At 62.2% G+C, this 19,995-nt stretch overlaps 1 protein-coding gene across 10 annotated transcripts in view; it reads left to right on the forward strand.

Annotated features, from left to right (window-relative positions):
• The window catches only part of HDAC4 (histone deacetylase 4), a 276,699-nt gene that overhangs the window by 206,784 nt on the left and 49,920 nt on the right, over positions 1–19,995 (forward strand). For all 10 annotated transcript variants that reach the window (XM_066233668.1, XM_066233661.1, XM_066233665.1 and 7 more), the window contains 5 exons: positions 726–847; positions 12,537–12,668; positions 14,217–14,329; positions 17,535–17,651; positions 17,735–17,933. In XM_066233668.1, the coding sequence (XP_066089765.1) occupies positions 726–847; positions 12,537–12,668; positions 14,217–14,329; positions 17,535–17,651; positions 17,735–17,933 (683 nt within the window). The remainder of the gene's footprint in view (positions 1–725; positions 848–12,536; positions 12,669–14,216; positions 14,330–17,534; positions 17,652–17,734; positions 17,934–19,995) is intronic.

The following is a 19,995-nucleotide window of genomic DNA, read 5'->3' on the forward strand; positions in this document are numbered from 1 at the left end:
GGAGCTGGCCAGTGGTCATCCTGAGGGCCTCCAGGCCGGAGCTGGCCAGTGGTCATCCTGAGGGCCCCCAGGCCGGAGCTGGCCAGTGGTCATCCTGAGGGCCGCCAGCGCCCTCCCCTGGCCTCTGGGTGGCCGCGCGTCTACCTGCGAGGGAGCATGTCATTGGGGTGATTTTGTTCCAGTGGAAGTACCACGTGGCACCTGCCCTCAGGGACCCAGAGCCCCCAGCTCACAGCCACCCCCAGCGCTACCCTTTATTCCTTTAGCCTTCACCTCCGCGCACAGAGGTGGGCAGGAGCCGCCCCACAGCGGCGGTCAGTAGGGTCCAGCACAGGCTGGGCGGGGCAGTGGTCTGTGGTCTCAGGTCTGCCCCTCGGGCAGCCTTGGCTTTGGTTTTCCTTTACGTCGGTGTTTTTAACCGCAAGTTCGCCAGAACTCTCGTGCTGGTCCATGAAAGTTAACCACCCCTGTGTTGGAAGGTTACAGGCCCAGTGATCGTAGACTGTAATCTGCGTACGACATCAGGGTGGTTTACTCCTCCGTGGACCTGCGGTTGAAAACCACTGCTGTTAGGTCCCGACCAGAGCGGGGACCCATCTGCACAGGAGGCCCCCACTGTGCAGGGCTGATGTGTCAAAGTGGGGCCACTTACGGGGACAGCGGCTCGGGCTTTGGCACGGCTGTTCTGAGGCACTCACTGATGTGTGTGTGTGTGTCGTCCCCAGGAAAACGCAGCACAGCTCCTTGGACCAGAGCTCCCCGCCCCAGAGTGGGGTGTCGGCCTCCTACCACCACCCGGTCCTGGGCATGTACGACGCCAAAGACGACTTCCCTCTCAGAAAGACAGGTCGGTGTCCCAGGTCTGTGACGTGAGGGAGGGTGGGGCCCGCGCCTGCCGTTGCCATAGCCCCGAGTCCGCCGTGCACTCCCGGGAAGTCCCTGCTTACCCTGTGTCCCTGCTTTTTGATGAGCGTCGTTCTAGATGGTACCCTTAGCAGTCCCGTGTGACTCGCCAGAAGCAGTGACCCTGGTGAGTGTGCCCTGCCCCCAGCAGCTCTTCTGTACGCACACCGATCTCCCATCTCTCGGTGGTGGCTGTGCTTTGTCCCAGCCCAGAGTGTTCCCTGGTGCGTGGGCATAGCAGCTCAGGGTCTGTCTTCCATCACTGGCCCTCTGTGCCAGCTCTGGAAGGGCCTGGCAGTGGGGGCTCGGGTGCAGGGACGCAGAAGGAGAAGGGCACTCCATGTCCTGCAGGGACATCACAGGGTCATCTTGGGGTCATCTCGGGGACTGTGCAGCACGTCTGACACACACCAGGATGCTTACAGGGTGACAGGGTGCCTGGGCCACTTGACTTTGTCCACGTTCATGGTTGAAGCAGGCAGTGGGGTTTAAGAGAAAGAGTGGCCGTGGCAGGGCACTGGGGGCGAGGAGGGGCAGGGCTGGGGCAGGGGAGTAAGCAGAGCTTGTCCCCGAGAGCCAGGGGCACAAGGGCTGCAGGGGCCGCAGGGTTGGTGGGTGGTGCGGGGCCCCGCCCAGTGATGTCCTCCTGAGCAGAGCTGTGTAACGCAGGGGTTTTTGGTTGATTCAGGATAGAAATGCTCTAAAGCAGTCACACGCTGGCTCGTCTATCCCCGCAAGGAGGCACTGGGGGTTGGGGCTCCCCGGCCACTGCCCGAGACAGGGACGTGGGGCCAAGAGAGGGGGTCAGCTCCGGGGAGAGCAGGACCTAGGGCTGGCGCTTCAGGGAGGCGATGGCCGTGCAGCCTGGGGCTGTGAGGGCGGGGGCCACGTCCCTGCTGCTGACCCAGAGCCCCAACTAGATGTTGGAGGGGGTGGCAAAGCCTCCCCAGTTGGAGCTGGGGTCCTGCCAAGTGTGCGAGCCCTTGGCCGCTGCAGGCGGTGTGTGGCTTCCGCCCTCTCCGCTCTGAGGGTGTGGTTCTCGCTGTGTCTGCTGAGAAGGATCTGGGGTCTGCACTGCGGCCAGCCGTCAGCTGGACAGAGAGCAGTGCTTGTCAGCTGGACAGAGAGCAGTGCTTGTCAGCTGGACAGAGAGCGATGCCTGTCAGCTGGACGGAGAGCGGTGCCTGTCAGCTGGACGGAGAGCGATGCCTGTCAGCTGGACGGAGAGCGATGCCTGTCAGCTGGACGGAGAGCGATGCCTGTCAGCTGGACGGAGAGCGGTGTTTGGCAGCTGGACAGAGAGCGGTGTTTGTCAGCTGGACAGAGAGCGGTGCTTGTCAGCTGGACGGAGAGCGGTGTTTGTCAGCTGGACGGAGAGCGGTGCCTGTCAGCTGGACGGAGAGCGGTGCCTGTCAGCTGGACGGAGAGCGGTGTTTGTCAGCTGGACGGAGAGCGGTGCTTGTCAGCTGGACGGAGAGCGGTGCTTGTCAGCTGGACGGAGAGCGGTGCCTGTCAGCTGGACGGAGAGCGGTGTTTGTCAGCTGGACGGAGAGCGGTGCTTGTCAGCTGGACGGAGAGCGGTGTTTGTCAGCTGGACGGAGAGCGGTGCTTGTCAGCTGGACGGAGAGCGGTGCTTGTCAGCTGGACGGAGAGCGGTGTTTGTCAGCTGGACGGAGAGCGGTGCCTGTCAGCTGGACGGAGAGCGGTGTTTGTCAGCTGGACGGAGAGCGGTGCCTGTCAGCTGGACGGAGAGCGGTGCCTGTCAGCTGGACGGAGAGCGGTGCCTGTCAGCTGGACGGAGAGCGGTGCCTGTCAGCTGGACGGAGAGCGGTGCCTGTCAGCTGGACGGAGAGCGGTGCCTGTCAGCTGGACGGAGAGGGGTGTTTGTGAGCTGGACGGAGAGCGGTGCCTGTCAGCTGGACGGAGAGCGGTGCTTGTCAGCTGGACGGAGAGCGGTGCCTGTCAGCTGGACGGAGAGGGGTGTTTGTGAGCTGGACGGAGAGCGGTGCCTGTCAGCTGGACAGAGAGCGGTGCCTGTCAGCTGGACAGAGAGCGGTGCTTGTCAGCTGGACAGAGAGCGATGCCTGTCAGCTGGACAGAGAGCGGTGCTTGTCAGCTGGACAGAGAGCGATGCCTGTCAGCTGGACAGAGAGGGGTGTTTGTGAGCTGGACGGAGAGCGATGCCTGTCAGCTGGACAGAGAGCGATGCCTGTCAGCTGGACAGAGAGGGGTGTTTGTGAGCTGGACGGAGAGCGATGCCTGTCAGCTGGACAGAGAGGGGTGTTTGTGAGCTGGACGGAGAGCGGTGCCTGTCAGCTGGACGGAGAGCGGTGCTTGTCAGCTGGACAGAGAGCGGTGCCTGTCAGCTGGACAGAGAGGGGTGTTTGTGAGCTGGACGGAGAGCGGTGCCTGTCAGCTGGACAGAGAGCGGTGCCTGTCAGCTGGACAGAGAGCGGTGCTTGTCAGCTGGACAGAGAGCGATGCTTGTCAGCTGGACAGAGAGTGGTGTTTGTCAGCTGGACAGAGAGCGATGCCTGTCAGCTGGACAGAGAGGGGTGTTTGTGAGCTGGACGGAGAGCGGTGCCTGTCAGCTGGACGGAGAGCGGTGCCTGTCAGCTGGACAGAGAGCGGTGTTTGTGAGCTGGACGGAGAGCGGTGCCTGTCAGCTGGACAGAGAGCGGTGCTTGTCAGCTGGACAGAGAGCGTTGCCTGTCAGCTGGACAGAGAGCGGTGCTTGTCAGCTGGACAGAGAGCGATGCCTGTCAGCTGGACAGAGAGCGATGCCTGTCAGCTGGACAGAGAGGGGTGTTTGTGAGCTGGACGGAGAGCGGTGCCTGTCAGCTGGACAGAGAGGGGTGTTTGTGAGCTGGACGGAGAGCGGTGCCTGTCAGCTGGACAGAGAGCGGTGCTTGTCAGCTGGACGGAGAGCGGTGCCTGTCAGCTGGACGGAGAGCGGTGCCTGTCAGCTGGACGGAGAGCGGTGCCTGTCAGCTGGACGGAGAGCGGTGCTTGTCAGCTGGACGGAGAGCGGTGCCTGTCAGCTGGACGGAGAGCGGTGCCTGTCAGCTGGACGGAGAGCGGTGTTTGTGAGCTGGACAGAGAGCGATGCCTGTCAGCTGGACAGAGAGCGGTGTTTGTCAGCTGGACGGAGAGCGGTGCCTGTCAGCTGGACGGAGAGCGGTGTTTGTCAGCTGGACGGAGAGCGGTGTTTGTCAGCTGGACGGAGAGCGGTGCCTGTCAGCTGGACGGAGAGCGGTGTTTGTCAGCTGGACGGAGAGCGGTGCCTGTCAGCTGGACGGAGAGCGGTGTTTGTCAGCTGGACGGAGAGCGGTGCCTGTCAGCTGGACGGAGAGCGGTGCCTGTCAGCTGGACGGAGAGCGGTGCCTGTCAGCTGGACGGAGAGCGGTGCCTGTCAGCTGGACGGAGAGCGGTGCCTGTCAGCTGGACGGAGAGCGGTGCCTGTCAGCTGGACAGAGAGCGGTGCTTGTCAGCTGGACAGAGAGCGGTGCCTGTCAGCTGGACAGAGAGCGGTGCCTGTCAGCTGGACAGAGAGGGGTGTTTGTGAGCTGGACGGAGAGCGGTGCCTGTCAGCTGGACAGAGAGTGGTGTTTGTGAGCTGGACAGAGAGCGGTGCCTGTCAGCTGGACAGAGAGTGGTGTTTGTGAGCTGGACAGAGAGCGATGCCTGTCAGCTGGACAGAGAGGGGTGTTTGTGAGCTGGACGGAGAGCGGTGCCTGTCAGCTGGACGGAGAGCGGTGCCTGTCAGCTGGACGGAGAGCGGTGCCTGTCAGCTGGACGGAGAGCGGTGTTTGTGAGCTGGACGGAGAGCGGTGCCTGTCAGCTGGACAGAGAGCGGTGCTTGTCAGCTGGACAGAGAGCGATGCCTGTCAGCTGGACAGAGAGCGGTGCGTGTCAGCTGGACAGAGAGCGATGCCTGTCAGCTGGACAGAGAGCGATGCCTGTCAGCTGGACAGAGAGTGGTGTTTGTGAGCTGGACAGAGAGCGATGCCTGTCAGCTGGACAGAGAGGGGTGTTTGTGAGCTGGACGGAGAGCGGTGCCTGTCAGCTGGACGGAGAGCGGTGCCTGTCAGCTGGACGGAGAGCGGTGCCTGTCAGCTGGACGGAGAGCGGTGTTTGTGAGCTGGACGGAGAGCGGTGCCTGTCAGCTGGACAGAGAGCGGTGCTTGTCAGCTGGACAGAGAGCGATGCCTGTCAGCTGGACAGAGAGCGGTGCTTGTCAGCTGGACAGAGAGCGATGCCTGTCAGCTGGACAGAGAGCGATGCCTGTCAGCTGGACAGAGAGTGGTGTTTGTGAGCTGGACGGAGAGCGGTGCCTGTCAGCTGGACAGAGAGGGGTGTTTGTGAGCTGGACGGAGAGCGGTGCCTGTCAGCTGGACAGAGAGCGGTGCTTGTCAGCTGGACGGAGAGCGGTGCCTGTCAGCTGGACAGAGAGGGGTGTTTGTGAGCTGGACGGAGAGCGGTGCCTGTCAGCTGGACAGAGAGCGGTGCTTGTCAGCTGGACGGAGAGCGGTGCCTGTCAGCTGGACGGAGAGGGGTGTTTGTGAGCTGGACGGAGAGCGGTGCCTGTCAGCTGGACAGAGAGCGGTGCCTGTCAGCTGGACAGAGAGCGGTGCTTGTCAGCTGGACAGAGAGCGATGCCTGTCAGCTGGACAGAGAGCGGTGCTTGTCAGCTGGACAGAGAGCGATGCCTGTCAGCTGGACAGAGAGGGGTGTTTGTGAGCTGGACTGAGAGCGTTGCCTGTCAGCTGGACAGAGAGCGATGCCTGTCAGCTGGACAGAGAGGGGTGTTTGTGAGCTGGACGGAGAGCGATGCCTGTCAGCTGGACAGAGAGGGGTGTTTGTCAGCTGGACAGAGAGCGGTGCTTGTCAGCTGGACAGAGAGCGATGCCTGTCAGCTGGACAGAGAGCGGTGCTTGTCAGCTGGACAGAGAGCGATGCCTGTCAGCTGGACAGAGAGCGATGCCTGTCAGCTGGACAGAGAGGGGTGTTTGTGAGCTGGACGGAGAGCGGTGCCTGTCAGCTGGACAGAGAGGGGTGTTTGTGAGCTGGACGGAGAGCGGTGCCTGTCAGCTGGACAGAGAGCGGTGCTTGTCAGCTGGACGGAGAGCGGTGCCTGTCAGCTGGACGGAGAGCGGTGTTTGTCAGCTGGACGGAGAGCGGTGCCTGTCAGCTGGACGGAGAGCGGTGTTTGTGAGCTGGACAGAGAGCGATGCCTGTCAGCTGGACAGAGAGCGGTGCCTGTCAGCTGGACAGAGAGCGGTGCTTGTCAGCTGGACGGAGAGCGGTGCCTGTCAGCTGGACGGAGAGGGGTGTTTGTGAGCTGGACGGAGAGCGGTGCCTGTCAGCTGGACAGAGAGCGGTGCCTGTCAGCTGGACGGAGAGCGGTGTTTGTCAGCTGGACGGAGAGCGGTGCCTGTCAGCTGGACGGAGAGCGGTGTTTGTGAGCTGGACGGAGAGCGGTGTTTGTGAGCTGGACGGAGAGCGGTGCCTGTCAGCTGGACAGAGAGCGATGCCTGTCAGCTGGACGGAGAGCGGTGCCTGTCAGCTGGACGGAGAGGGGTGTTTGTGAGCTGGACGGAGAGCGGTGCCTGTCAGCTGGACAGAGAGCGGTGCTTGTCAGCTGGACAGAGAGCGATGCCTGTCAGCTGGACAGAGAGCGGTGCTTGTCAGCTGGACAGAGAGCGATGCCTGTCAGCTGGACAGAGAGGGGTGTTTGTGAGCTGGACGGAGAGCGATGCCTGTCAGCTGGACAGAGAGCGATGCCTGTCAGCTGGACAGAGAGGGGTGTTTGTGAGCTGGACGGAGAGCGATGCCTGTCAGCTGGACAGAGAGGGGTGTTTGTGAGCTGGACAGAGAGCGGTGCTTGTCAGCTGGACAGAGAGCGATGCCTGTCAGCTGGACAGAGAGCGGTGCTTGTCAGCTGGACAGAGAGCGGTGTTTGTCAGCTGGACAGAGAGCGATGCCTGTCAGCTGGACAGAGAGGGGTGTTTGTGAGCTGGACGGAGAGCGGTGTTTGTCAGCTGGACAGAGAGGGGTGTTTGTGAGCTGGACGGAGAGCGGTGCCTGTCAGCTGGACAGAGAGCGGTGCTTGTCAGCTGGACGGAGAGCGGTGCCTGTCAGCTGGACGGAGAGCGGTGTTTGTCAGCTGGACGGAGAGCGGTGCCTGTCAGCTGGACGGAGAGCGGTGTTTGTCAGCTGGACGGAGAGCGGTGTTTGTCAGCTGGACGGAGAGCGGTGCCTGTCAGCTGGACGGAGAGCGGTGTTTGTCAGCTGGACGGAGAGCGGTGCCTGTCAGCTGGACGGAGAGCGGTGTTTGTCAGCTGGACGGAGAGCGGTGCCTGTCAGCTGGACGGAGAGCGGTGCCTGTCAGCTGGACGGAGAGCGGTGCCTGTCAGCTGGACGGAGAGCGGTGCCTGTCAGCTGGACAGAGAGCGGTGCCTGTCAGCTGGACAGAGAGCGGTGCTTGTCAGCTGGACAGAGAGCGGTGCCTGTCAGCTGGACAGAGAGTGGTGTTTGTGAGCTGGACAGAGAGCGATGCCTGTCAGCTGGACAGAGAGTGGTGTTTGTCAGCTGGACAGAGAGCGATGCCTGTCAGCTGGACAGAGAGGGGTGTTTGTGAGCTGGACGGAGAGCGGTGCCTGTCAGCTGGACGGAGAGCGGTGCCTGTCAGCTGGACGGAGAGCGGTGCCTGTCAGCTGGACGGAGAGCGGTGTTTGTGAGCTGGACGGAGAGCGGTGCCTGTCAGCTGGACAGAGAGCGGTGCTTGTCAGCTGGACAGAGAGCGATGCCTGTCAGCTGGACAGAGAGCGGTGCTTGTCAGCTGGACAGAGAGCGGTGCCTGTCAGCTGGACAGAGAGCGATGCCTGTCAGCTGGACAGAGAGTGGTGTTTGTGAGCTGGACGGAGAGCGGTGCCTGTCAGCTGGACAGAGAGGGGTGTTTGTGAGCTGGACGGAGAGCGGTGCCTGTCAGCTGGACGGAGAGGGGTGTTTGTGAGCTGGACGGAGAGCGGTGCCTGTCAGCTGGACAGAGAGGGGTGTTTGTGAGCTGGACGGAGAGCGGTGCCTGTCAGCTGGACGGAGAGGGGTGTTTGTGAGCTGGACGGAGAGCGGTGCCTGTCAGCTGGACAGAGAGCGGTGCTTGTCAGCTGGACGGAGAGCGGTGCCTGTCAGCTGGACGGAGAGCGGTGTTTGTGAGCTGGACGGAGAGCGGTGCCTGTCAGCTGGACAGAGAGCGGTGTTTGTCAGCTGGACAGAGAGCGGTGCTTGTCAGCTGGACAGAGAGCGATGCCTGTCAGCTGGACAGAGAGTGGTGCTTGTGAGCTGGACGGAGAGCGGTGCCTGTCAGCTGGACAGAGAGCGATGCCTGTCAGCTGGACAGAGAGTGGTGTTTGTGAGCTGGACGGAGAGCGGTGCCTGTCAGCTGGACAGAGAGTGGTGTTTGTGAGCTGGACGGAGAGCGGTGCCTGTCAGCTGGACAGAGAGCGGTGCCTGTCAGCTGGACGGAGAGTGGTGTTTGTGAGCTGGACGGAGAGCGGTGCCTGCCTGTCAGCTGGACAGAGAGCGGTGTTTGTCAGCTGGACGGAGAGTGGTGCCTGTCAGCTGGACAGAGAGCGGTGTTTGTCAGCTGGACAGAGAGCGGTGTTTGTCAGCTGGACGGAGAGCGGTGCTTGTCAGCTGGACGGAGAGTGGTGTTTGTCAGCTGGACGGAGAGCAGTGTTTGTCAGCTGGACGGAGAGCGGTGTTTGTCAGCTGGACAGAGAGTGGTGTTTGGCAGCTGGACAGAGAGTGGTGTTTGGCAGCTGGACGGAGAGTGGTGTTTGGCAGGGTCACCCTCCACGCTCCCTCAGGAGCTGTAACTAACTAAGCCCAGGCCACCCAGCTGGAGTCCGCAGTGAGCCTGGGCTGGGAGGGAAACCTGGGCGCGGCCCTGCCTCCTGCACTGCGGGTGTTTGTGGCCCCGGGACCTTGGTCAAGAGGTGATGGCACCCTCAGTTGTTAGCAGGCACCAGGAGGAGCACACTGATGATCTCAACAATGTAAAGGCTTCAGAGGAAGTGCTTAAACCACGTAAGGGACTCGAGTGTGGGGAGGTGTCCTGTGTCATCTTAGAAGTGTCCCCTTTCAAGCGCAGGACATGGCTTGTTCTGAATCTACCTTTGTCTCTACCAGAGCTGGTTGGTGAAGCTCACAGAATTCAGTGTTAGCTAGAGTGCTTGAAGGAAGGAAAGGGTCACCTTTGCACCTGTGATGGGGACGTAAACTCGGGTCGTCCCTGACGTCCCCTTCAGTGTCTGTGGACCCTGCACGCTCTGTCCTCAGTCCGTCTGTAAGGGGCACGTCCACGCTGTCCGAGTGGGCACGTTCCACGATGTCATCACTGTCGCTGCTGTCGCCGCCTAGGCTCTGGTGGCCTCTGGGTGACACGGCCACCCGTCCTGTCTCGTCTCACGAGAGAAGCTCCTTCAGTGCTGTGAGCACTGGGTGCTCAGGGCGTCGGGCCGCCTGCCTGCACCAGCCGCCTGGTCGTCCCAGCCCCTCACGCCCGCTGGAACAGAGGAGCCCTCGCCCCAGCGCCCCTCTGACGGCTGTGCTCCCGTGTGTCCGAGCCATCGGGACGCCCTTGCTCTCTTCCCGGCCAGCGACCATCCCCGCTGGACTCGGCACCCCAGCCCTTCCCTGGGCGTCGCAAGTCAGCCAGAAGCCTGGGACACTGCTGGACACAGCTAGGGAGGACTGCATGGACGGAAACGCTGGCGTACAACAGTCGGAGGTCTGGCCAGCAAATGGACCTTGTTCTGCTGGTCGCCAGGGTCATCAGGCTTCCCCGCCTGAGCCCCCGTCTCTGGAATCAGCTCGGGAGTCAGCTCGGCAACACTACCCACGTCCTGTGGAGGCTCCACCCACGTCCTGGTGACTGACAGCGGGTGCCCCTCATGTCCTGTGGAGGCTCCACCCACGTCTTGGTGACTGACAGCGGGTGCCCCTCATGTCCTGTGGAGGCTCCACCCCCGTCCTGGTGACTGACAGCGGGGCGTCCTCCATCTCCCACTGGAGTGCGGAGAGATCATTTTCTCATCAAGGGTACAGGGCAGGTTAGGTGGTGCCCACCCCCCGGTCTTCTGGGCGGTTCCTCAGCAGCTGCCCTGACCCTGGAGTTCTGAGCCTCATCAAGTCCAGCCCTGACTGATGTCCGAGAAGTGTCAGTATGCTGGTGCCCGGCCAGGATGCTCCTCGCAAGACCCCAGGACAGCGGGCAGCCCAGCCTGCAAGTGTGTCCCGCACGGCGCTTAGTTCACATCGCGTGATGCAGGCGGAGCTCCGTCGCATTGTTGGGATCGAGGGAGTTTCTTCAGTAACGTCTTGGTCACTTTATTTCCGAAGATCTTAGCTGCTGTGAGTGTTTTTATAACGACTCTTACATGAGTTCCGATGGCTGACACAAGCCCAAACCCACAGAGACGGCCATTGTCATCCCACCTCAGCCCTGTCCCACTTTGTTGGTGACCCCGGGACCTCAGCATGGAAGGCCGTGCCCTGTTTGGAACCTGCCGGCTACTCAGACACAGTGTTCTGTCCCCAGCAGGACACCAGCCAGCTGGCGCAGGCGGGACTGTGTTCCTCATTTGTGTGTGAAGCAAACCCCAGGCTGGGCTCCGGGCAGAGTCCCTCTCCTTCACCGTGTTGGGAACTGTCGCAGGGGAGGCTGTGCGGGGGAGCCCGAGCTCCTGACTGCCCGTTTCATGGCAGACCCGGCCCAGCCCTCGGCTTCGAGCCTGGAGAGTGTCCTGCGCTGCACCCCTTCCATGGCCTGCGTTTGCAGCGGTTCCCAGGCAGGTTCGCCGATGGCCACGGTGGCGACGTGACAGGCCCGCTGCAGCTGCCTGGCTGGCGAGGACAAGCTCTGCAGGGGCCGGCCCGCGCCATCCAGTATCCTAGGCAGGTGCCCGCTCAGTGTGAGCACCCATCTTTAAAATGAGGCAACAGTGCTCTTAAAAAGTGGGCACGAGAGTGTTCAGGAGGTCACGGGGACTCTGTGTGCTTTCTCAAAGACACTTCTAGGGACGGCAAGTGTGGCCGAGTCCAATGGGGCCTGCCCTGAGACGGCAGCTTGCGCGCTGCCCAGTGCTCCGACCTTCAGCCTGACAGACATGAGCCGCTCCCTGTGTGACAAGTTCCCAGTGAGACCCTGAGCTGCGGTTCTTCCGCATCTCACTGGGCAGCAGGCAGGGGAGAGGCCCCTCCCCCCGGCTCGGGCTGGCCCCGTCCCACGGGCCCGCTCTGCTGTGGACTCTCCGGAGCCACGCCCACTCCAGCCTGTCCCGGGTCAGGCGGGTGTCTCAGCCGAGGCCTCGTGGTGGGAGAGGAGCTGCTGTTTCCTCTCTCCGGTTTCTTTACTCGTCAGCAGTGGGTGGTAAGGAGCTCAGTGTCCAACAGAAGTGACCAGAGCGGGCGTCCTCGCCAGCAGCTCCACAGTCGGCTGTCGCCCGGGAGGGCTGTTCTGTCCTGCCCTTTGTCATGGCAGTGCTGCCAAAGCATGGGCACTGGCTGTGCCGAACCCCACAAGGTGGCAGGGCTTCTCTCCTGCACCGGCGCACGGGGAGCCGCGGGCAGGCTGCCCACCCCGAGCACAGCTGCGTCCTCCGGAAACTTCCCTCCGAGTCCTGCTCCTCCTCCTCACCGCTCCCCACTCAGGTGCCACAGCTCACACTGTGCACGGCAGCCGTGGCCACTCCCCGTCCTGACTCGGGTGTCGGCCGTGATGCTCGCTGCCCCGGACAGCGGTGCACTTCCTATTCCAGAAAAAGTGAGAACATCAGGGTTGCTGGTTTTGAGAACAAACGGAACAGTGGAAAGGGGCATAAACAGGCTGATCTGCGAGTCCACAGGCAGCAGCAGGAGCTGGAAAGTAGAGCAGTGAGACCTCACAGCTGCAGTCCCGCCACGGGGTCTCCCCACGTCCCGGTGGCCGCGGGGACGGCCCATGGAGCTGCAGGCACCCGTGCCCCGAGTCTCAGTGGAGGGTGCCCAGCTGCCCAGACTCGGGGGTGGCCCGGGCTCTTGTGCAGGGAACTCAGGAACGACGTGGGCTGTCGTAGGTGTGCAGATGGCTCTGTCCCCACAGGCAGAGCTGTGGACAGAAATCAAGCTGAAGCCCCCGTGCTGCGTGGGCAGCTGCCTGCCTGCACTCGGGTCTGAGACCTGGCCTGGTGACCCTCAGCTTGGTGGGGCTGGCGTTCGTGCCCTCGTGCTGCCATTCGCAGAGGCCGCGGAGCTTGAGTGGCAGGTTGTCCAGGTCGAGGTGCGCGGGAGACGACAGGGAGGTGTGTGGTGTGAAGTCACAGTGATGTCCTGTCTGCTGGCGAAGAGCGTGACAGCATCACCTCTGATGACGCCACCAACACGTATCAGTAACCTTCAGAAAATGTGTAGCCAAGGGCATCAGATGTGTTTTGTGCCGTTTGAGATTGGAAATACTCTGCCCACAGGCTTTGGGCAGTATCTTCCCTCCGCCCTGGAATGCTTGGGTGTTCGGCAGACACCTACTCGTGCCAGTTTTCAAACCCCACGAGGCAGCCCGACCCCGGCTGTGACGGTGTCTCCTCTCCCTGCAGCTTCGGAGCCCAATCTGAAGCTACGGTCCCGGCTGAAGCAGAAAGTGGCTGAGAGACGGAGCAGCCCCCTGCTGCGCAGGAAAGACGGGCCTGTGGCCACTGCTCTGAAAAAGCGTCCTTTGGACGTCACAGGTACGTTAGTGTTGAGGCCCCACCGTCCGCCCAGCCTGCGTGGCCCCTCGGCCCACACGCTTGTCCCCAGGTGCCATCGCTGCAGGTTCCGAGAGCCACCGGCCCTGTGCAGCCAGTCTGCTCCAGCGCGGTCACCGGGCACGGGGAGCAGTGGGTGGACACAGGAGAGGGCCACAGCAGTCCAGGTGGAGGTTGCTCTGAAGGTGGGGAATTAACTGATCCTGCCTCATTAGTGGGAGGCACGTGTGTGTGGCCTGGCAGTGTCTGAGCCACTAGAGCACTCACGACCCCTGGCGGGAGGCCAGCAGGTGGGCAGAGGAGAAGCTGGAGCTCAGGTCCCCACTCTCAGCACGTTGCTCGTGGCCCCCTGGTGGCAGACGTGCAGAAGACGCTGACCGGGCAGAGCCTTCTGGAGGGCTCACCCCTTCCAGGAGTGGACCCCAGCTTGAGGTGCACCCGGCCCCAGGGCTCCCCACTTCCTGGGGGTGCACTGTGCACTGAGGGCGCACGTCTGTGCTCCTGACATCACGGGACACGGCTGCGCAGAGGTGCCCTGGAAACAGGAGGGGAGGAAGCACTTGCCCCGAGCACGGTGCTTGCTGTGGAGACCAGGGCTCCGGGAGGGGGCCTGCGGCCCTGGTCCTCCCCCAGGCACCGGCCACAGCTCCTGCTCGGGCCCAGCACCCTCCCCGCTGCCCCTGCTGCTCCTCAGCTGCCTCTGTGTGTGGACGAGTGTAGACAAGGCTGAGGACCCCCTTTTTATCGTGGTCTTTCTTCTTCAGCGTAGGATCCTCTGGTCATTCTAAGGTAGAGAGGCCTCGTGTGAGTAGATGAAGAAGTGTCGTCTGAAGCCCTCTAGATCTCACCTGTGGGGGGTATCCTATGTGTTAAATTACATGTCTGCCCGTGACACAGCCTGGTTTCCTCTGCACAGACCTTGCCCGAGGGCTCTAAGGGACAGGCGAGCCCTGGATGGAATTAAGCCAGGCTTCTTTGTGAGCAGTGGAGCTAGCCCATGTTGTCAGCTGTGACTTTTTGGTGACGCAGTGCGTCAGGACCCGGCTGAGCACAGTGATGCAGGTCCTCACCGCCCGGGTGCTTCCGATCTAACTCAGGAGACGGGCCGTCCCTGCGAGAGCAGAGCCGCTGCCCGGCACCTGACGGACACTGAGGAGGCCCAGAGGAGAGCTGGGCCCAAGGGCAGTGACGGTGGGCAGCTTCCCTGGCGACCACACGGCCTTTCCCTGCTCTGCGTCACTGGGCTCCTGTGTCTGCTGGCCTTCTGTTGTTAGAGCACTAGTGTGTGTCCAGGGGTTCGTCTTGCTGTTGTTCAAGATTCTTTTAATTCAAAAGAGGACGAAGTTGACAACGTGCACAGCTCGGCAGCGTCAGCTGTGGCATCCCTGGAACCGAATGTCGTCCAAGCTGAAACCTGGGAGCGGGCTGCCCGGTGCTGCCTGGGACGTGGCCATGTCCTCTCCCCGTGGCCCGGCACGCAGAGTCCTCGCAGCACTGCCTCAGTGCCCTGACACCCCTCTCTACCCGCAGACTCAGCCTGCAGCAGCGCCCCGGGCTCTGCGCCCAGCTCGCCCAACAACAGCTCCGGGAGCCTCAGCACGGAGAATGGGATCGCACCGGCTGTCCCCAGCATCCCGGCCGAGGTCAGTGTCCCCTGTCTGTGACCCCGGCCCAGAGCAGTTCAGAGAGCTGATTTGCTAAGGTGACTAGGGCTCATGGTTGCCCTTCAGTCGTGACCTTCCGGGTCGTGGTCAGGGACACAGAGAAGCAAGGCCCCCTACACAGGGCTGTGTGGACTTGACTGTCCACCTGTCCCTCTGCCTCCCTTCAACATGGCAGGGTCACAGGGACAGCCCTGCACCTGCTCTGGCCTCTGCTCTCCGAGTGTGCTCGGTCCCCCCACCAGACAGAGCGTGTGCCGAGGGCGGTGGCAGTTCAGCCCCGTGCCGCAGGGCTCCGGGGTCCTTGCCGAGGGAGGACTGAAGTATCTGTGATGTGTTGAGAACCACGCCAGTTACAACGTTGCCCAGCAAGCCCTGTGTTCCTGCCAAGGAGCACCACGTCATGCTGTCAGGTGGCTAGGTGTCGAGCATCGCAGGAGCCCCAGACCCCAGACCGCAGGCGTCAGCGTCTGCCTGCCAGGCCCCGAGTGCTGTGGGCCGAGGGGGACGTGGGTACAGAGAGGTCTCAGGGTCACGTAGAGGGAACACTAGAAGCAGGGGTGAGTGGAGGGGGTGCCTCAGGAAAGGAGAGGAGGCAGTGGCCTCTTCCTTCAGGGGCTCCCGGGCTGGTGCAGGTCCTGTGGGGCCCTTGACTCAACCCGAGTCACTCGACTTGCTGGCAGTAGGTCCCGGACCTTCTCTCTGAGTTCCTCTCCCTCTGTGTGTCCCCAGTGTTTGGAGCCCTCCCCGCTCCAGCCCTGGGCAGCTCAGGACCGGGCCGGCCGAGGGCCCGCTTGCGCCCAGCTCCCTTGCTGGCTGGGAGCGAGCCAGAGGGTCCATCCTGGAGCAGGCAGCCTGCCGGGCTGAGCCAGGGTGCCCTCTGCCCCGCCCAGACGGCCCTCCCCAGGGAGCGGCTCTCCTGCCTCCACTCAGTGGAGCTGTTGGTGTTCCTCCTTGAGCTGGGGTGAATCCCACCCTTCCGAAGGCTGACAGCTCTCTGGACACTAGGGACGAGCAGACTTGTGGAAACTAAGATCGCTACTCAGTTCACTTCACCTCTCTTCTCCCTGCATCCTTCCCCGCCATGCAGCTGCATCCTTCCCCGCCATGCAGCTGTTTCTCTACGGCCTCTTCTTCCCGGCTCACCCGCTGAAGTGCTCCCTTAGGTTTTTGGAAGTCCTGACTGACAGTCCTCCTGGGCATGCTGAGGTCATAGGTCAGATCAGCCTGAAAGGGCTGAGTTTAGCCTAGAAGTTGCTTCTGGGGTGTGATGTCAGTGCTTGTCCTGTGTGGTGGCAGTGGCTCTGGATCCGGTTGTTAGTAAGGCAGGCAGGTGTGTACCCACAGCTTCGTGTTTTAGGGGTGCCGTCTTCGGGTGGCACTGCATGGGTCCAGCTGGAATCACTTGTTCATTTCTCCAAGTCACTTGTTAATGTAAATTAAGCTATTGCCAGTTACTAGCAGGTGTAAGAGAGTTCACGGAGTGTAAGGGTCAGCCCCTCTTCTGCCTCTGGGCTCATTGTAATCAGGGTAATCCTGGGAAGTGTGATGGTTGATGGTACACAGTGTCCTCTCTTAGGATGGACAGTGCCCTTAGTGCCCTGTGCTTCCCAGTTGAGAGGCCGTGTGGGCTTTGGTGCAGGAGGGCGGCACGGATGCCCAGGACGTGTGGGGTGCAGCCTCACCGCACTCGGTTCCCTACACATGGGTGGCCAGGGCTCCCCGAGCCACTGACGGTGGCTCCTCCTCGGGCAAAGCCCAGGTGTGCCTGTGATGAGGGTGTTGCCACAGGCACTGTCCGGCCCTGGACTTTGTGAACCAGGAAGCTGATAGAGACACTGACACCAAAAATGAGGCAGGTTGATCTACCAAGTGATTCTCAGAGGTGGCTTCACATCTGCAGGTGAGTCAGGCACGTGAGTCTGCCCGCCGTGTCCGGGGGAGTCGGGCCCGCGGGTCTGCCCGCCGTGTCCGGAGAGCCGCAGGCGGAGCGGCTGGGTTTCCGGCGTCTCATCGTGTCCCCTCAGATGGGACTTGTTGGTATTGCTTTTACTTGGGTCAGAATTGTCTGGTCCAGGAAACACGTTCGCACGGCTGACCGTGCGTCACGCAAAGCCAGTCGCCACCTGAGTGAGCGGGCAGCGCAGACGGCGGTCGCTCCCGGTGAGGGCAGCCTCCCCATCTGTCCTGTCCGCCTTGAGCATGAGAACAAAGTGTGCAGGGCGTGGTTCCAGGCCCTGCCCCCATGGACATGCGGGCATCGGCCAGCAGGCTGTCCACACACGGGCCTGAGACGCGGCCCCCTGTCCGCAGTGACGTGTGACAGATTTCAGCCCAGAGGCTCCCCTGGGGGTGACGTGGTTCTATCCTTGAGCGCCTCGTCCCCTGGGGGGAGGGTTCCTCAGCCCTCCACCCCCGCAGACGCCGGTCAGCCTCAAGGCATGTCCCCTTGTCGTTGCTGACCATGTTCTCCATGCCTGCTGAGCCAGGAGTGTGCTGGTGAATAAAAGTCTTTTACATCAAAGAATGTTTATTCTAGAAGCAGAAAGATGTAGATGTCTGGGAACTTCAGCCCCCGGGAAGTGCTGCCACACCCCCTTCTGTCTGCCCTTCACTCCTGCCGTCCCTTAAGAAGCTCGTCTGCTTTTAGGAAGTGCAGGACTCCGTAACCTGTTCTAATCTAACACGTGTAAACGGGGGTCCAGGTGGCCACAGCTTTCCCGACCTCCCAGTGTCCCCACATGTACACAAGCTTCCAGCTATAACTTGTTTGACTTGCAAGCTCTTTATACATTAACCTTTGTCCATCCTGCGCTTTGCTAATATTGGCACCACTTTGCTTTTTTTCATGTTTCCCTCTGGTTTCTGCCTCTGATGTTATGTTTGGAAAAATATTTTCAACTTTAGGAAGATATTTTAAGATACATTATCCTAGATTTTCTTCCTGTAGTTAGACCATGAATAAGCTGTTTGAATTAAAACTAGACTTTGATGGATCATGAATCCAGGATTCAGTGCTTATCACCTGCTTTATAATGTTACACTCACCTATGTGCCTATCAGTGGGTCTCTGTACTACGCTGTCTCAACACTTGGCGCGGTGTGCCCGGAAGTGTTCTCTGTGGTCCCTTCCCTTGCTGTAACTGTCCACATGTGACCAGAGCAGGCTCCTGTGTTCTGTCCGCAGACCAGCTTGGCGCACAGACTGGTGACTCGAGAAGGCTCTGTGGCTCCACTCCCCCTCTACACGTCGCCATCCTTGCCCAACATCACGCTGGGCCTCCCTGCCACCGGCCCTTCCGCTGTAAGTAGGTCTCCAGGGGTCCGTGTGGCGTGGGCGGCCATGTTGGGCACACAGCCTGGACGTCGCCGGTTGTCCCTCCCCAGGGGGCAGCGGGCCAGCAGGATGCCGAGAGGCTGGCGCTCCCGGCCCTGCAGCAGCGGCTCTCCCTCTTCCCCGGCACCCACCTCACGCCCTACCTGAGCACGGCGCCCCTGGAGCGGGACGGCGGGGCCGCCCACAACCCTCTGCTGCAGCACATGGTCCTGCTGGAGCAGCCGCCCGCGCAGACGCCGCTCGTCACAGGTGAGCGCACCGGGCCAGCCCACGCACAGAGCAGCCCGGGGCAGCCGCGTGGCCTGTCCTTGTTTGATGGGGGCGGGGCTCCACGGTGTGCCTCTCTGTCTGAGGTGGCTGAGCACGTGGCTCGGAGGCAGCGTTTCCAGCAGTGTAGAGGCGGGCCCGTCTAGAGGGGCTGTGTTAGGAGGAAACGGGCATGTATGGCGGAACTCGTGTGGCCTCGCTGGTGTGTGGTGTCACTGAAGGGTGCCAGGCCGTGGGCAGCCTCCCACACCAGGGCGCCGGCCTCAGCGGCGTCTGTTCAGGGGAAGAGTCAGCGACAACCCAGAGCGGCGTCCCTACACCTGGTCCTGACCTCGACTTCCCTGGGGGGTGGCGGCCCCGAGGGGCGAGTCTGTCTGGGGTTTGCTGTAGTTTCCTGTCTGCTGTGCGTGTCCCTCTCCTGTCTGCTGTGCGTGTCCCTCTCCTGTCTGCTGTGCGTGTCCCTCTCCTGTCTGCTGTGTGTGTCCCTCGAGCACTTGGTTCCTTAGCGCATTGGCCGCCCTGGGCTCGGGGACGCACCCTTCCAGGACCCCCGGCCCAGCTGGACAACACCCGTAGCGGCTTTCCCGCCTCTCCGCCCTGCCTCGGCCTGCCACGAGGGTGCCCTCCCGGTCCTGGGAACACCCCGTTGTCCAGCACAGTGCTGGTCAGTGCAGGAGCACCGGCTGTGGGTGGCCGTCAGCGTTGATGCTGAAAGTTAGAAACAGACTCCGTCAGGCAGGACCTAGCGAGTATTCACGTGGGGCTGGTGCGGAGCAGCGAACTCAGGGCGGTGCTCCGCGTGGACACGGCTGTTCTCCAGGCTCCTGGCCCTCCCCCACGTGCAGCTCACCAGGGGTCCGTTTTCTCCTCGACAACCAGCCCCTGAGGGTGGTTCTGGGGCCACCACCCTTTTTCCAGAGCCGACCCCCCCCATCCTCTGCGTCTGTGTGCGCTGCCCACTCTGCTGCAGCTCCTTCTGTGTCGGCTTCTGCGGGTGCTCATCTGTCCCCCGCCCCTCCCTCCTGGGTCCCCGGCCCCGCCCTGCCAGCACCCCACAGTCTGCACTGCGGAGCCGGGGACCCGGCAGCACCTCTGGGGTCGAGCCTGTTGAGTCAGTCTCTGAGGAAGGGTCACTGCAGGTCTCCTTACCCACCTCCTTGCTGGTACCCTTGGTGGACAGACGGACAGAGTAACCAGGCTAGACTGGCTCTATTCACAGGTGCTCTGCAAACAGGTCCCTCTGGGACGACTGGCTTACTGGCTGGTCGGATCAGAGGGCAGGCGAGGTGCAGGGTCTTGGACACCACGTCCCCTTCACCGCAGGCCCCGTGGTGCCCAGCCTCTGTGTGGCTCATATGCTTTTGATTCCCAGCTGCCCCAGTGAGGCGCTCCACGCACAGTGTCCTTACCCGTGGACAGAATGGAGCCCTGACACTCCTGGGCTGGGTCTGAGCAGCCGGCCGGCAGTGTGGGGGGTCAGGGCTGGTTCCGGGAGGAGGGCGTGTGTGCAGAGCCCTGTGCTGTCTCTGCAGTGGCACACAGAACGTGGGTTCCGCGTGGCCCGGCTGCCAGGCGGGCACAGTGCTCACGCAGCCCGAGAGTAGGGTGTCGAGGTCAGTGTGTCCGACAGCAGTTGGGCGTTGGCCGGAGGCTGGGTGCTGGGGCAGGCGAGGTGCAGGGAGGCTCCGCGGAGGAGTGGCATCGCGGCTGAGACCTGAGCTGGAGCTCGGCGGGTGAACGGGGCAGGAAGGCCAGAGGAGCAGGTGCAGGGGCCGGGGGGTCGTTGTCACCATCTGGTCATTCGCAGGGCCGCTGAGAGCAGGTGTGCTCGGTTTATTGTTGCTTTCTCGTGGTCAGAGCACTTAGTGTTTATTTACCTCACTGCCAGGGGCCTTGCCCAGGCAGCAGGGAAAGGGGTTTGTCAGACCCTCGTGCCCGCAGAGCCCTGGAGCAGTGGTTTGCAGGAGAAACCAGATGGGTGAGAAGCCTGCAGAAGGAAACTGTTCAGCTTCCCAGGTTCAGGAAGAGGTTCAGTTTAAACTGA

The sequence above is a fragment of the Saccopteryx bilineata genome, chromosome 5 (genome assembly GCF_036850765.1).
Source record: "Saccopteryx bilineata isolate mSacBil1 chromosome 5, mSacBil1_pri_phased_curated, whole genome shotgun sequence".
In the NCBI taxonomy this organism is placed as follows: domain Eukaryota; kingdom Metazoa; phylum Chordata; class Mammalia; order Chiroptera; family Emballonuridae; genus Saccopteryx; species Saccopteryx bilineata.